This window comes from Oryx dammah, unplaced genomic scaffold, assembly GCF_014754425.2.
Source record: "Oryx dammah isolate SB20612 unplaced genomic scaffold, SCBI_Odam_1.1 HiC_scaffold_2, whole genome shotgun sequence".
In the NCBI taxonomy this organism is placed as follows: domain Eukaryota; kingdom Metazoa; phylum Chordata; class Mammalia; order Artiodactyla; family Bovidae; genus Oryx; species Oryx dammah.
The window spans coordinates 88,062,940-88,078,285 of record NW_024070186.1 but is presented as its reverse complement, the minus strand read 5'-3'; the positions used below and the strand labels follow the sequence as shown (position 1 = coordinate 88,078,285).

At 45.2% G+C, this 15,346-nt stretch overlaps 2 protein-coding genes across 3 annotated transcripts in view; both read left to right on the top strand.

The window, feature by feature from the left end:
* LOC120870552 (kalirin) overlaps positions 1-15,346 on the top strand; it is a 522,430-nt gene that overhangs the window by 161,420 nt on the left and 345,664 nt on the right. The gene's annotated exons all lie outside the window — the stretch shown is intronic.
* LOC120859122 (5-azacytidine-induced protein 2-like) lies at positions 13,190-14,743 on the top strand. Its single transcript, XM_040235362.1, has 2 exons — positions 13,190-13,205; positions 13,795-14,743. Exons 1-2 carry the CDS (start codon positions 13,190-13,192, stop codon positions 14,508-14,510), a joined length of 732 nt encoding a protein of 243 aa, XP_040091296.1. The 3' UTR covers positions 14,511-14,743.

The following is a 15,346-nucleotide window of genomic DNA, read 5'->3' as shown; positions in this document are numbered from 1 at the left end:
TGACTCCTCTACAGATAGAATCCAATTTGACTTTGATTCTGGAATTTCTTTTAAGTGCAGTTTCTGACATTTCCAAAAGAGAGACTGAAAACTGAATGGAAAAATAGCAATCTTTAATAGTCCTACCAGAGATAACCCCTCTTTAACCTTTGGTATATTTCCTTCCAGTCTTTATTTTCTCTTTTTCTTTAGTATATTTTCTCCAGCATTTTAATGTATTTTTTACATAGTTGAACTCACACAGGTGTATTTATTTTTGCATCCTTTCTCTTTTAGCTTGACATTTTCTCATAAGCATTTTCCCATTTCTTTAGAGTTCTTCATAAATACAACTGTTAATTTGTAAAAGGAGCCAAAAAGGTAGAATTAGGAAAAATTCTGACTTTTGAAACTCTGTACCCCAGAAAGAGGGTGCCAGCTAGAGTGTGAATCTGTGTCTCTCAAACTAATTGTTCTCCAGTGCTTGCGGTGCCCATGGCAGGACTGATTTAGAGCCAAGAGTTCACGTATGAAGCAATCAGAGAAATAGGAGAGTGAAAAAAATCAGATGCTAGGTGGAGTACCTCAGACTGTGAGTGTAATAACAGAGCAGACGGAGGAGAGATCAATATGAGCTGGACTATTCCCCCAAGTCTCTCCTAGTGATGCCATTGGTATAGAGTCACATGGCAGGATTCAGATAGGTCTGGAGGAGAGGGAAGGAGTTCCAGGGCAAGGAGGGTACAGATTTGGGGCGCTGGACTCAGAGGTCCAATTCTAGTCCTGGCTCCCTTACCTCTATTATCTGTGTGATGATTAGCAAGTTAGGCGCCTCCCTAGGTTCCAGTTTCTTGGTGGTCATGATACTAGTATCCACTTCTTAGAATGAAATGCAGTATTCAAAAAGAGTGACCACCTTATTCCCACCAGGATGAACACTACCTCCAGGTGAGCATGGAAGTGAATAATCTTCATGTAAGACCTGCTGTTGGCTGTCACCTGTCGTTAAACCTGCATCTCCATGTTACTAAAGTATAAATGGTTTGCCCTACAAGAGCAGGACAAATTATCAGTAGTATCTGAGTTGAGTTGGGAGGTATATTTCCTGATGAAGCTGAACCCAAAGGGCACCGAGCCTTTGCCCAGTGCTCCTTGTACACTAGGCACCACCAGGGCCTCTGGATCAGTATGGTTTCTCAGATTTCAGCCTGGTCCTTTTCCCTTTCTGGATGGGCCCTTATCTATGGCTTCACAGGAAGAGGGTTGAATATCAGGGAGAGTGTGTTTTCTAAGGCCGTGTGTTCGAGGACCCTGAGCTGGTAGACCTGAATGTTAGGAAGAGAAGCGAGTCTCAGTGGTAGGGGGTTAGGTGAAAGGTTGGGGGAATCACCAGCATGAGAACATGAACATGTGTATGTAGCTGTTGCAGATACTGCACATTGGGGTAAATGTCTGTGGACCACAAATACCTTTAGAGTCTGTTTGCAAAGTTGACTGGTTATTACTACTAGAAGAGATGTGGGAAGAATTAGTGAGAAGGTTAAGACTTAGAAGAAACCACATCCACACATTCAGAAGGTGGAAAGAACTTTTCCTTTAGCCCTGTGTTAACTACCTTCTCTCCTGGAGCTTAGCCAAGCTGCTAAAGCCTTGCTTACCAGACTTCACAGGGCCTCATTCTTCCCCACAGAGTCTCTCACTTTCCTCAAGACCTCATATTTGACGTGGTCCTTGGGATGCTGCCTGCTATAAACTGATAGGTTGTCCATCCCCCTGTTGTAAGGATCAAACTGATCCTTACCACACGTTGAAGCGCTTTGTTGAGGATGGAGAGGGAGCTCCTTGCAAGTGGACCCTGACCTTCTAAGAGTCCTAATAGAATGTTGTCATTTCCAGAACCTCCTCATGAGTCTCCTTGTGTGGGCAAGGTGGGAAGATGGAATCGGTCTTTTCTTTCTCCTCCCTAAGGGCCTTACAGAGCCACCTGGCTTATCCAACCTGCCCAAAAAGGAGGTCTTAAAATATTAAGCCTCAATGAATCACTGCCCTTGGATGCTTATTCCTGGGCATAGAATTGGCTCCACAAGAGCCCCTCTCTTTGCCTCCACTCTCATCTACCTCTTGACTCCATTGTTTGGATAACAATGAGGAGCCAAGTTTAGCAGTGAGCGTGGGGTGCTTTGTCCGTGCTTCTGCACAAAAGGACAGCTGCTGAAGCCTGCAAAAGCCTGCCTACCTGCCAGAAACCTAATTTCAGACCCTTGTATCAAACTCACCTGCACTCATGCACTCATATAATTGTTTTGATCCTCAACAAAATTGCTCTTTTGCATTGGGAGGAGGCAGGGTTCCCCAGAGCCTAGAGGAAGGGAACTGGGGACAATTCTTTCACTGACAGCTTTGTCCTCAGGGCATGGAAATCTTCCCCCAACTACCCACTCTGAATACTGGGAATAAATGTGAAATGGGGTAGAGTGTTTTCCATGCCTCCACTGATCTTGTTACTGAAATGATAGTCTATGTACCTGACACACAGGAGGCCAAACATTACCAACATGTTGGAGTTTGCAACAGAAAAAGGCTTACTGCAGGCCCCACAAGAAGATGGGTGGATCATGCCTTAAAAAGACCAAACTCCCTAAAAGCTTTTAGCAAGACCTTTTCTAGGAACGGTGAGGGAGCGGCGTGGTTAGTTGTTGCAGATTTCTTGGTGCTAAATCCCTTGTTCTTGAGGTCAAAGCACAGTCAGGTAACGATGTTCCTGTAAATCTCCACCAAACGAATATTATTCTCTGTTCTGACAAGAAAGGGCAAGTTTCCAAGGTTCAACTTTCACCCTCCAAGGTTCAGGCCCTGGCTAAAAGGAGGGGGTCCTTGCTCTGGCTGGTTACTCTGCCTGGGTCCAGCACTCAGTCTGAGTCCTCCCACCAGTACCCAGGCCCTCCTGAAGAGGCAGATGTCAGCTGGTGGCGCTCTCTGGGCCAGATCCCCAGGCCCTGCCCATCCATAATCAGGGAAGGAGCCAAGCATCCAGGACCCTACTGGCCCTCAGGCTCCTCAGGCTGCTTATACTGAGAGGGGAGCTCTAACGGCTGCCACTGCAACCATCCCATGGTAGTGGTCTTGCAGTAACTGTAACCATAATGGGCTGCACCATAATGGTGCCCAGCAACTGCTGCATGCTAAGGGTTGCACATTGCCCTCCTCTACTGCATAATGTGATTCCTCATTATTCACAGCGCCCCTTCTGCTTGCTCTCTCTCACCCTGTTACCAAGCAGTGGTCACTATGAGACCATTAATGGTCACTCAGCCATTATCCAGCACTGAAAAGGACCCCTCCCCAAGCAACCAACTGTCCATGTGTGACATTAGTGGTTCTGCTCAGCCATTGGTCAGCACTGCAGTGGGCCCCTCCCCCAAGCAACCAGCTGTCCATGATCTACCCTTACTGGGGCTGTTCGGCCGGCCAACTGTTGCTGGAATGATGGTCATCAGGCAGAGAGTGAGGTAAGAGGTGAATCCTGGCCTTCTCCCTAGGGCAATCCAGCTTCCCTGGCCTCAGGCCAGTGGGTGAGCCGGGGGCAGGGTGGGCGGGGAACAGGCTGGGGGGCTATGTCGTGCAGGGCTCCAGAGCCCTTGCCAAGGCCGCGCATGGGCCCAGGCCTTGAGGCAGTGGTGAACCTCTCTCCCATCCCTGCCTTGCAGCCTAATAGTGGTGGCAGCCTGCCTTGGGACCTAGCACCCACTATATGGGCTGCATAAGGAGCGTGAGGGCCACCTGGGTCCTGGGCGCCTGACTCCCTCAGCAATGACAGCTGGGCAGGGTTTGGGGACCTGGCCTTGAAGGAGCAGCCAGCTGAGATCTGTCTCCTCTTAGCCAGGACCTGGACCTTGGAGGGTGAAAGTTGAACTTTGGGACCTTGTCCTTTCTTGTAAAAACAGAATATTTGTTTGGTAGAGACTTATAGGAACATCGTTACCTGGCCATGACCGACATCAAGAGCAGACACCAAGCAGGTTGCAACAACTAACCATGCCCTTCCCTCACCTTTCCTAGAAAAGGGCTTTGCTGGAAACTTTTGAGGGGTTCAGGGGTTTTAGGGCATAATCCACTCAATCCTTGTGGGGCCCTGCGGTAAATCTTTCTCTGTTCCAGACTCAGACATTTTGGTATTATCTGGCTCACTGTGTGGCAGGCACAGGGACTTGCGTTTGGTAACAGTCTTAGCCAGACACCCTCAGAACTGCCCCTCGGTGGCATCTGCATGATGTACCCGGTCCTCTCCTGATTTGTGTGGCCTGAGCTAGCATGCCTGACTTATTCATTTAATTCCTGGCCTGGGGGAGGTTGTGCATCTCAAACTGGGAGGAGCTGCTGCTGGGGTCCTACTCCTAGTCAGTGCTCGGGTAAAGGTTGTTTTAAAGACTGGATGGGTGTGTAAAGCACTCGGAGAAAAGGTGAAGTGCTCCACCCATGAGAGGTATTACTGTTATCATTGGTCATACTGATAATAATGGAGGCCACTGTTTCCTGTTTCTGAGATTCAGTTCAGTCCCTCAGTCCGACTCTTTGCGACCCCATGAATTCCAGCATGCCAGTCCCCTCTGTCCATCACCAACTCCCGGAGTTCACTCAAACTCATGTCCATCGAGTCCATGATGCCATCCAGCCGTCTCATCCTCTGTCGTCCCCTTCTCCTCCTGCCCCCAATCCCTCCCAGCATCAGAGTCTTTTCCAGTCAGTCAACCCTTTGCATGAGATGGCCAAAGTACTGGAGTTTCAGCTTTAGCATGAGTCCTTCCAAAGAAATCCCAGGGCTGTTCTCCTTCAGAATGGACTGGTTGGATCTCCTTGCAGTCCAAGGGAGTCTCAAGAGTCTTCTCCAACACCACAGTTCAAAAGCATCAATTCTTCGGTGCTCAGCTTTCTTCACAGTCCAACTCTCACATCCATACATGACCACTTTTGGAAAAACCATAGCCTTGACTAGATGGACCTAGTTGGCAAAGTAATGTCTCTGCTTTTGAACATACCATCTAGATTGATCATAACTTTCCTTCCAAGGAGTAAGTGTCTTTTAACTTCATGCCTGCAATCACCATCTGCAGTGACTTTGGAGCCCCCCAAAATAAAGTCTGACACTGTTTCCACTGTTTCCCTATCTATTTCCCATGAAATGATGGGACCCGATGGCATGATCTTCGTTTTCTGAATGTTGAGCATTAAGCCAACTTTTTCACTCTCCTCTTTCACTTTCATCAAGAGGCTTTTTAGTTCCTCTTCACTTTGTGCCGTAAGGGTGGTGTCATCAGCATATCTGAGGTTATTGATATTTCTCCTGGCAATCTTGATTCCAGCTTGTGCTTCCTCCAGTCCAGCATTTCTCATGATGTCCTCTGCATAGAAGTTAAATAAGCAGGGTGACAATATACAGCCTTGAGGGACTCCTTTTCCTATTTGGAACCAGTCTGTTGTTCCATGTCCAGTTCTAACTGTTGCTTCCTGACCTGCATATAGGTTTCTCAAGAGGCAGGTCAGGTGGTCTGGTATTCCCATCTCTTTCAGAATTTTCCACAGTTTATTGCGATCCACACAGTCAAAGGCTTTGGCATAGTCAATAAAGCAGAAATAGATGTTTTTCTGGAACTCTCTTGCTTTTTCCATGATCCAGCGGATGTTGGCAATTTGATCTCTGGTTCCTCTGCCTTTTCTAAAACCAGCTTCAACATCTGGAAGTTCACGGTTCACATATTGCTGAAGCCTGGCTTGGAGAATTTTGAGCATTACTTTACTAGTGTGTGAGATGAGTGCAATTGTGCAGTAGTTTGAGCATTCTTTGGCATTGCCTTTCTTTGGGATTGGAATGAAAACTGACCTTTTCCAGTCCTGTGGCCACTGCTGAGTTTTCCAAATTTGCTGGCATATTGAGTGCAGCACTTTCACAGCATCATCTTTCAGGATTTGAAATAGCTCAACTGGAATTCCATCACCTCCACTAGCTTTGTTCATAGTGATGCTTCCTAAGGCCCACTTGACTTCACATTCCAGGATGTCTGGCTCTAGGTGAGTGATCACACCTTCGTGATTATCTTGGTCATGAAGATCTTTTTTGTACAGTTCTTCTGTGTATTCTTGCCACCTCTTCTTAATATCTTCTGCTTCTGTTAAGTCCATACCATTTCTGTCCTTTATCGAGCCATCTTTGCATGAAATGTTCCCTTGGTATCTCTAATTTTCTTGAAGAGATCTCTAGTCTTTCCCATTCTATTGTTTTCATCTATTTCTTTGCATTGATTGCTGAGGAAGGCTTTCTTATCTCTTCTTGCTATTCTTTGGAACTCTGCATTCAGATGTTTATATGTTTCCATTTTTCCTTTGCTTTTCACTTCTCTTCTTTTCACGGCTATTTCTAAGGCCTCCTCACACAGCCAGTTTGCTTTTTTGCATTTCTTTTTCTTAGGGATGGTCTTGATTCCTGTCTCCTGTACAATGTCAAGAACCTCTGTCCATAGTCCATCAGGCACTCTTACCTATCAGATCTAATCCCTTAAATCTATTTCTCACTTCCACTGTATAATCATAAGGAATTTGATTTAGGTCATACCTGAATGGTCTAGTGGTTTTCGCTACTTTCTTCAATTCAAGTCTGAATTTGGCAATAAGGATTCAAGATCTGAGCCACAGTCAGCTCCCAGTCTTGTTTTTGCTGACTGTATAGAGCTTCTCCATCTTTGGCTGCAAAGAATATAATCAATCTGATTTCAGTGTTAACCATCTGGTGATGGTGATGTCCATGTGTAGAGTCTTCTCTTGTGTTGTTGGAAGAGGGTGTTTGCTATGACCAGTGCATTCTCTTGGCAAAACTCTATTAGCCTTTGCCCTGCTCATCCCATACTCCAAGGACAGATTAGCTTGTTATTCCAGGTGTTTCTTGACTTCCTACTTTTGCATTCTAGTCCCCTATAATGAAAAGAACATCTTTTTTGGGTGTTAGTTCTAAAAGGTCTTATAGTAGAACTGTTCAACTTCAGCTTCTTCAGCATGACTGGTTGGGGCATAGACTTGGATTACCATGATATTGAATGGTTTGCCTTGGAAACGAACAGAGATCATTCTGTTGTTTTTGAGACTGCATCCAAGTACTGCATTTCGGACTCTTTTTTTGACTATGATGGCTACTCCATTTCTTCTAAGGGATTCCTGCCCACAATAGTAGATATAATAGTCATCTGAGTTAAATTCACCCATTCCAGTCCATTTTATTTGCTGATTCCTAGAATGTCGACATTCACTCTTTTCATCTCCTGTTTGACCTCTTTCAATTTGCCTTGATTCATGGACCTGACATTCCAGGTTCCTATGCAATATTGCTCTTTACAGCATTGGGCCTTGCTTCTATCACCAGTCACATCCACAGCTGGGTATTGTTTTTGCTTTGGCTCCAACCCTTCATTCTTTTTGGAGTTATTTCTCCACTGATCTCCAGTAGCATTTTGGGCACCCACTGGCCTGTTGAGTTCCTCTTTCAGTATCCTATCATTTTGCCTTTTCATACTGTTCATGGAGTTCTCAAGGCAAGAATACTGAAGTGGTTTGCCATTCCCTTTTCCAGTGGACCACATTCTATCAGACCTCTCTACCATGACCCGTCCGTCTTGGGTGGCCCCACACGGCATGGCTTCATTTGATTGAGTCAGACAAGGCTGTGGTCCGTGTGATCAGATTGGCTAGTTTTCTGTGATTATGATTTCAGTGTGTCTGCCCTCCGATGCCTCTTGCAACACCTACCGTCTTATTTGGGTTTCTCTTACCTTGGACATGGGATATCTCTTCACGGCTGCTCCAGCAAAGCGCAGCCGCTGCTCCTTACCTTGGACAAGAGGTATCTCCTTACAGCCGTCCCTCCTGACCTTGAACATGGAGTAGCGCCTCTCGGCCCTCCCGCGATTGAAGAGATTCAAATCCCGGTTCGTCGACTGAGGACAAGTGAAAAGCAGGGCAGGGTGAAGACAGGGGCAGCAGTGACAGCCAGGAGTTTTCTATAAGCTCACATCAAAGAAATTCCTCAGCAGCATACTCTGCTAGTGCTTTTTCTGGCTGTATTGAAGCTGGTCTTTCTTGTCTTCATTTCTGAGTGCAAAAGTGCTTTCTTCTTCTCCTTGGCTAGTCTTTTCTGAATCTTTTTCTCATCTTTTTAATCACATAAGTACATACACGTTGAAACTAACACAATGTTGTAAATCAACTATATTTAAATTGAAAAAAAAATACATGTATAAAACATAGATACATAACTATATAAATGTAGGAATAACAAAAATAAAGTATGCATGCTTTATAATCTGCTCCTTAAAACCCCAAACAAGTTATTTGTAAACATCGTTCAATATTATATTTCTATAAATTATGTTTAATGGCTTAATAGTGTTCTATCTTGAAGACATTCTTATCGCTCCTTGCTATTCTCTGGAACTCTGCATTCGTTGGGTGTATCTTTCCCTTTTCCCCTTGCTTTTCACTTCTCTTCTTTCCTCAGTTATTTGAAAGCCCTCCTCAGACAACCACTTTGCCTTCTTGCATTTCTTTTTCTTTGGGATGGTTTTGGTCACTGCCTCCTCTGCAGTGTTACAAACCTCTGCCCAGTTCTTCAGGCACTCTGTCTGCCAGATCTAATCCCTTGAATCTATTCATCACCTCCTCTGTATAATCACAAGGGATTTGATTTAGGTCATACCTGAATGGCCTAGTGGTTTTCCCTGCTTTCTAAAATGACAACAAAACTGCCAGCTAACATTTTCTGGAATAATTTCTTGCTGTATAGTTATCTAGGAATATATCAAGCACTGTGCCAAATAATAATACCAGAAGGCAATTACTATAATTATACCCATTTACAGGTGAGGAAATGGAGGCTTAAGGAACTTAATTTTCAAAAGGGCACATAATCTTGACTGACAAAGCCAGGACTTTAAGCATTCTGATTTCAGACCCTACATACCTAACAATTATGCTGTGATTTATTTAACTGCACTCTTATTGTTGAACATTTGGGATTATTTTAACAAAAAATTATAAACACTTATTTAATCTTTACATACATACATAATGGTATTGTTGACTAGCTTTGCCTTATATCAATTCTAATATGTTTGAAGAACATGGTATTCTGCAGACTTATAGCATATTAAAGTTTTAATTTTCATTCTATGTTATAATTTTTTAATTTGATTTCCTAAATTTCCATGATGCTGGGGGAAGGGGCCCACCTTCTTCAGGTGCTTTAGTCAAGACCAGCCCTCTTGCTTACCAAGCCCTTGCCTCTGGCCTCTAAAAGTAAGCCCTGCTGCTGCTGCTGCTGCTGCTGCTAAGTCGGTTCAGTTGTGTCCGACTCTGTGCAACCCCATAGACAGCAGCCCACCAGGCTCCCCCATCCCTGGGATTCTTCCAGCAAGAACACTGGAGTGGGTTGCCATTTCCTTCTCCAATGCATGAAAGTGAAAAGTGAAAGTGAAGTCGCTCAGTTGTGTCCGACTCTTCGCGACCCCACGGACCGCAGCCTACCAGGCTCCTCCATCCATGGGATTTTCCAGGCAAGAGTACTGGAGTGGGGTGCCATTGCCTTCTCTGAAAAGTAAGCCCTAGGTGCTGGTTATAAACAGACACCCAGAGTGAGGTCTTTTCCTGTCCCCTCATTTGCTCCCAAATTGCTTTCACTGTCTCCTGGATTCCAGACTCTGTCAAATCATAGGCTGACTTAGTCCCCACCCCATCCCTCCCAAGCTGTGACATTCTTCCAGCTATGGGTGACATCTTTCCTGAATGATCTCTGTTGGGCTTGATCTCCAGCTTAGTCTCAGCATGTGAAGATAGTCCATTCTAAAGGCCATTTCCAGCCCCAAACTCTCCAACCAGGTACCTAACAAGGTAGGGCTGTCCTCTGCTTTGGTCTCAAGCTCCTACAGTGTTGGTCATAGGAAGGAATTTGTCAGGTGTTGTCTGATTATTTTCTCTTGCCTTACAGTTTATCTGGGAATGTTCCTTCCATCTGTCAGCTAGTATTTTTGCATCTTCCAAGATGCTCTCTAGTATGTCCTCCAGAGAAGGCAATGGCCCCCACTCCAGTACTCTTGCCTAGAAAATCCCATGGACAGAGGAGCCTGGTGGGCTGCAGTCCGTGGGGTCGCTAAGAGTCAGACACGACTGAGCGACTTCACTTTCACTTTTCACTTTCATGCATTGGAGAAGGAAATGGCAACCCACTCCAATGTTCTTGCCTGGAGAATCCCAGGGACGGGGAGCCTGGTGGGCTGCCGTCTATGGGGTCGCACAAAGTTGAACACGACTGAAGCGGCTTAGCAGCAGCATTAGCATGTCCTCCAACCCACCTTCAGCTGCTTTCCTTATTTACTACTGGAGTGCTCCCTACCCTCTCTTCTGGTTTACACTCAGTGACTCAGGTGACAGTTCCATGAACTGTCCAAACAGCAAAACCACATTGATATAGAACCAGAGACATGGCTTTATAACCATGAGGCATTAGTTCTCTCTTTGGCTAGATTTCTGATTGTGGAATTAATAGGCTTTTGTGGGCATGGAGGGAGGGGTTAGATTTTGAGTGGCTAGGGGAGCTTTCTTTTGCTTACTTCCAAAGGTAATCTAGGCTTGAGAACTGTCTCGAATGTGGTGTACACAAGAGCAGTCATGGATCCCTGATAAGCGTGGGTCTGATTCTGTATTCCATAACCCACTGTGCATTTGTGTGACCACCTGATTCCTTAACTTCTTTAAGCCTGATTTCCTCATCTGAAAGGGAGAATATCTGCTCCACAAGTTTATTGTGAAGATTAGATTTCCAGAAAATGTGTGTCACTCCTTTGACTTCCGACAGCTTGCCACACACTAAGCACTTAGTGTTTTCTTCATTAAAGGATTCTCAGGTGGGAGGGATCAAAGAGACAATTTGTGTTCTCACTGTTCCAAAAGCTTCCATGTGGGAAAGACAAGCTGGGAGTGGCCTGGCCAGGCCATTGAGAGCTTCTCCCAGGGAGTGCAACAGCCCTAAGACAAAAGTTGCACCTGCCCTTGGACGGGGAGTTCTTATTCTGGGTTCATGAGTAGGCTTTGTTGGAGGTCTGTCCAGCTCCTATGTGCTTGCATGCTCAGTCATGTCTGACTATTTGCAACCCTATGGTGGGCTACACCCACTAGGCTCCTTCGATTCTTTACCACTGAGCCACCTGGGAAGCCTGTTCAGCTCCTATAATCACATGAAAATTTTGTGGTTGTATGCATATGTGCAGTTGTAGCAGGGGCAAAGGTCTGTGGCTTTTCTCAGATTCTTAAAGGGGTCATTGACTCCAGGGAGGCTAGGAACTGCTACTTAAGAGGTACCTTTGGCTTTTGCATCCTCTTCCTCCATCAGGCTGCAGTGGGCAGGGCAGGCGTGGATCTTGGGGCCTCAGCTAGACTCAGGGAGTCTATGGAAGTGTGATGGATCAGTGCTAGGAGAGAGTCAGGGACAGGGCACCAGGGGTCAGGGCAAAGCAGTAGGATGGACTTAAGCTAAAAAAGAGTATGAGAAGCCAGAGGCAGGGGGACTTTGAAGTCGAGTCCAGGCTGCCTGTGTGGTGAAGCACCGATTCGCTGAATGGGAAGCTCAGGTAGTGTCTGGCATTCACTCTTGTTGCTTCCAGGCTGCGCTTCTTCCCATTTCCCTTCTTCTCTGTTTTTCTTGCACCAAGAGTCCTACCAAGCGTTAGAAGTTCAGAGCTCATTTCCTTCTCCTCCTCACACCCCCAACCCACCCCAAAATGCAGAAACATCATTTCCAATGCTGTAGATTTCAGCCTCCTTGGATCTTTCATCCTAAGAAATTTGTGTTAAATGGCTCAAATTCTACTATCCCTGGAGTCTGTGGAGTCTATTTGAGCTCCAGAGTGACCAGCTGCTTTCTGTTTCCACTCTGGAGAGGGCAAAAAGAAATACACAGATACTACAATAAGAATTGATGTTTTGCATTATTTATTTGAATATTTTTTATTGAGACCTTACCATGTACCACGCATCATGCTAGATGCTGCAGATACAATATTGAATCAGACACAGTCCTTTTTTCTTGAGAAGTGAAGGGTCTTGTATGGAAGTCAGAACAGTGGCCAGGCAATTACCATGCAGGGATAGAAGTGCTCTGCTGGAGGAGTACGTGGCTAGCCTGAGCAATGCCAAGCCTGTGCAGCAAGCTGCAGTGGGGGGTAGTCACAGACATGCCAGGGAACTCCAAGATCTGTCTCTGCAGTTTGAGGGGGGTGGAGTGAGGGCCATGAAGCAGATGACCCCTGGAAGACATCTTCTATTCATGGATTTGTGTTTTCAAACCTCTTTTGGGTGAGTTTTGGGAGAGTGAGATGCACATTCTGTTGGCAGGAGTGAGAGGTTCCTGATCTTTTCCAATCTTTTATGGTATTTTCCAGATTGCCTATGACCTGTCTTCTCCTTTTGCATTAATCTCCATTTTAAAAGGGCAAAGGATCGTCATAAACAGGAAGGGTGCGGGGATTACAGCAGTAGCAGAAATAGGCATGCGGTATAAGATGACCAATGGTGTAAAGAAAAGAGCACTGATTTGAGACTAGAAATCTGGGTTCAGAATCTGTTTCTCCCTCTTGTAAGCCATGGACACTTGGCATTAGCCTTTCCTTCTTTATCTTTTGGAGAAGGCGATGGCACCCCACTCCAGTACTCTCGCCTGGAAAATCCCATGGAAAGAGGAGCCTGGTGGGCTGCAGTCCATGGGGTCGCTAAGAGTCGGACATGACTTCACTTTCACTTTCTTTATCTTTAAAAGTGGGATAGGTTATCCATGCCCTGGGAAATTGTAGTGAGAAATACATGTAAAAGTGACTCAGCATGTTCAGTGGAAGGGGGCACATTTGGGAGCCTAAGAGGCTTTTCTGAGCCTTGGGTAAATTTTTTCACACCTTTCCCATTTGAGAGAACAGACAATCAAGAGGCACCCCACATCATCCCTTCTAGGAGGGCGTGAGTGTCCTTTTGATTTGTGAATCTGTATAAATGGCACAAATACTGCAGCTGGTATACCTAACATCTATTCCAAAGACCTTCTCCCTTTTCTTTGTTTATTATGAAGGGTGGAGAGTGAAATACTTACATTTCCAGCTTCCTTTGCCACTAGGGGAGACCATGTGTCATGATTCTTCTGACAGGTAGGCACAAGTCAACGGGAAGGCCTTCTCTTTTCAAGTAAAGATAAAAACACCCAAAGAGAAAGCTGTTTGCTTTTTACCCTTCTTCCTTCCTGGAATGGGACCAAGATGCCAGGAGGTGTTGCGCCCATCTTGTGACTGAGAGACAAAAGCCATGTGCAAAGATGGTGGATCAAGAATATAGTCACCATTGAAGCACCTCCAGATTGCCAGCTCCAGACTTCTTGTTTCTTGAGACATATAAGCACCTTACTTGTATAAGTAGGGTTTTCCGTTATTCTCAGCCAAACACAATCCTGACCAATGCAGGACTGTGAGGTCTGGGAAGTCCCAGGTGAATTTGGGGCTCAGAGGGTGGTGGAGACATTGCGTGCTGCAAGTCGTCCTTCATAGCGGGAAGAACAATGGCTTTCCTTGACTCAGCTGGCTGAGCTCCCGGTCACTCCAGGTCTTGGCACTCCCCACGGAAGACTGGAACCTTGTGTGTTTTCCTTCTTAACAGGCATTGCTAGTTTTCAGAACTTTTCTCTTCCTGGAGGAGAATCCTTAGGGAATAACAAGGATTTAAAATGCCATCCTCGTTAAAAAGTATTAAACTGGGAGGTGGAAAAGTTAAGCTGTGACCTGAAGATCCATGGTTTGGAACAGGAACTGGAACTGATGAGGAAAGAATGTAGAGATCTCAAAATAGAGCTGCAGAAAGCCAAACAAATGGATCCATCTCTGGAAGACAATCTGAACTGCAGAGATCTGCAGAGACTGAGCGTTTCAAGTGACAATATGCAAAGTGCATACTGGGAACTGAAGAGAGAAATGTCAAACTTGCATCTGGTGACTCAAGTACAAGCCGAACTACTGAGAAAGCTGAAAACACCAACTGCAATCAAGAAAGCTTGCGCCCCAGCAGGATGCATGGAAGACCTGGGTAAAGACAGCACAAAACTGCCCTTGTCAAATTTTACTGCAACTCACAGAAGACATGCCCCCCTCTCACCAAATGGCAGAACTCTCTGCCATACCGTGCCTTCCTCCTTACCAGGAGACGCAAAGGTTTTATCGGAGAAGGCAGCTCTCCAGTCATGGACAGATCACGAGCGATCCATTCCTCATGATGACACAAACTTTCAGGAACACAACTCTTACAGCAGAAATTCCCTGGAAGATAATTCCTGGGTATTCCCAAGCCCTCCTAAATCAAGTGAGACGACATTTGGGGAAATGAAAAGTAAACCTTTGCCTTTACCCAACTTGCTACCACTGCATTACTTGGATCAACATAATCAAAACTGCCATTATAAACATTAATTCTGAAGAGATTCGTGGTGTTCTCCTCAGTGGTTTTCTGGGAAAATCATTAGCAAACAAAGCAGATTTTGATTAAGCTTTTGGAGCTTTCAGTATTTACATTTGCACATAATGTACCATATTAAGTAGTTGATTTTTCAGTATGGAAGAACACCCTCCAGCTCCGTATTCTTGCTAATAATCAAATATGTGTTAGTACTTAGTAAATTAATAAACTTACGGTATTTCAAAATTAAAAAAAAATAAGTATTCACGAAGTCCTGGTGTATGGCTCTACTGGGGTCTGTACAGTTTGATGGGTATGATTTCTGTTCTCCCAAAGCTCCTGGGTGGGAAGGGGGAAGTCTAGAGCTGCCATTGGGAACTCCAGATCTGATAGAGAACTTTAAACATAAACAAGTGGTAGACTTGGGAATGTTTACTTTTGGAGAATGTTTAACTTTTAAGGATACGTAAACTAATTTGACTATGCCAAAGCCTTTGACTGTGTGGATCACCATAAACTGTGGAAAATTCTGAGATGGGAATACCAGACCACCTGACCTGCCTCTTGAGAAATCTGTATGCAGGTCAGGAAGCAACAGTTAGAAATGGACATGGAACAACAGACTGGTTCCAAATAGGAAAAGGAGTACGTCAAGGTGGGATATTGTCACCCTGCTTATTTAACTTATATGCAGAGGACATCATGGGAAATGCCAGGCTGGATGAAGCCCAGCTGGAATCAAGCTTGCTGGGAGAAATATCAATCACCTGAGATATGCAGATGACACCATCCTTATGGCAGACAGTGAAGAGGAACTAAAAAGCCTCTTGATGAAAGTGAAAGAGGAGAG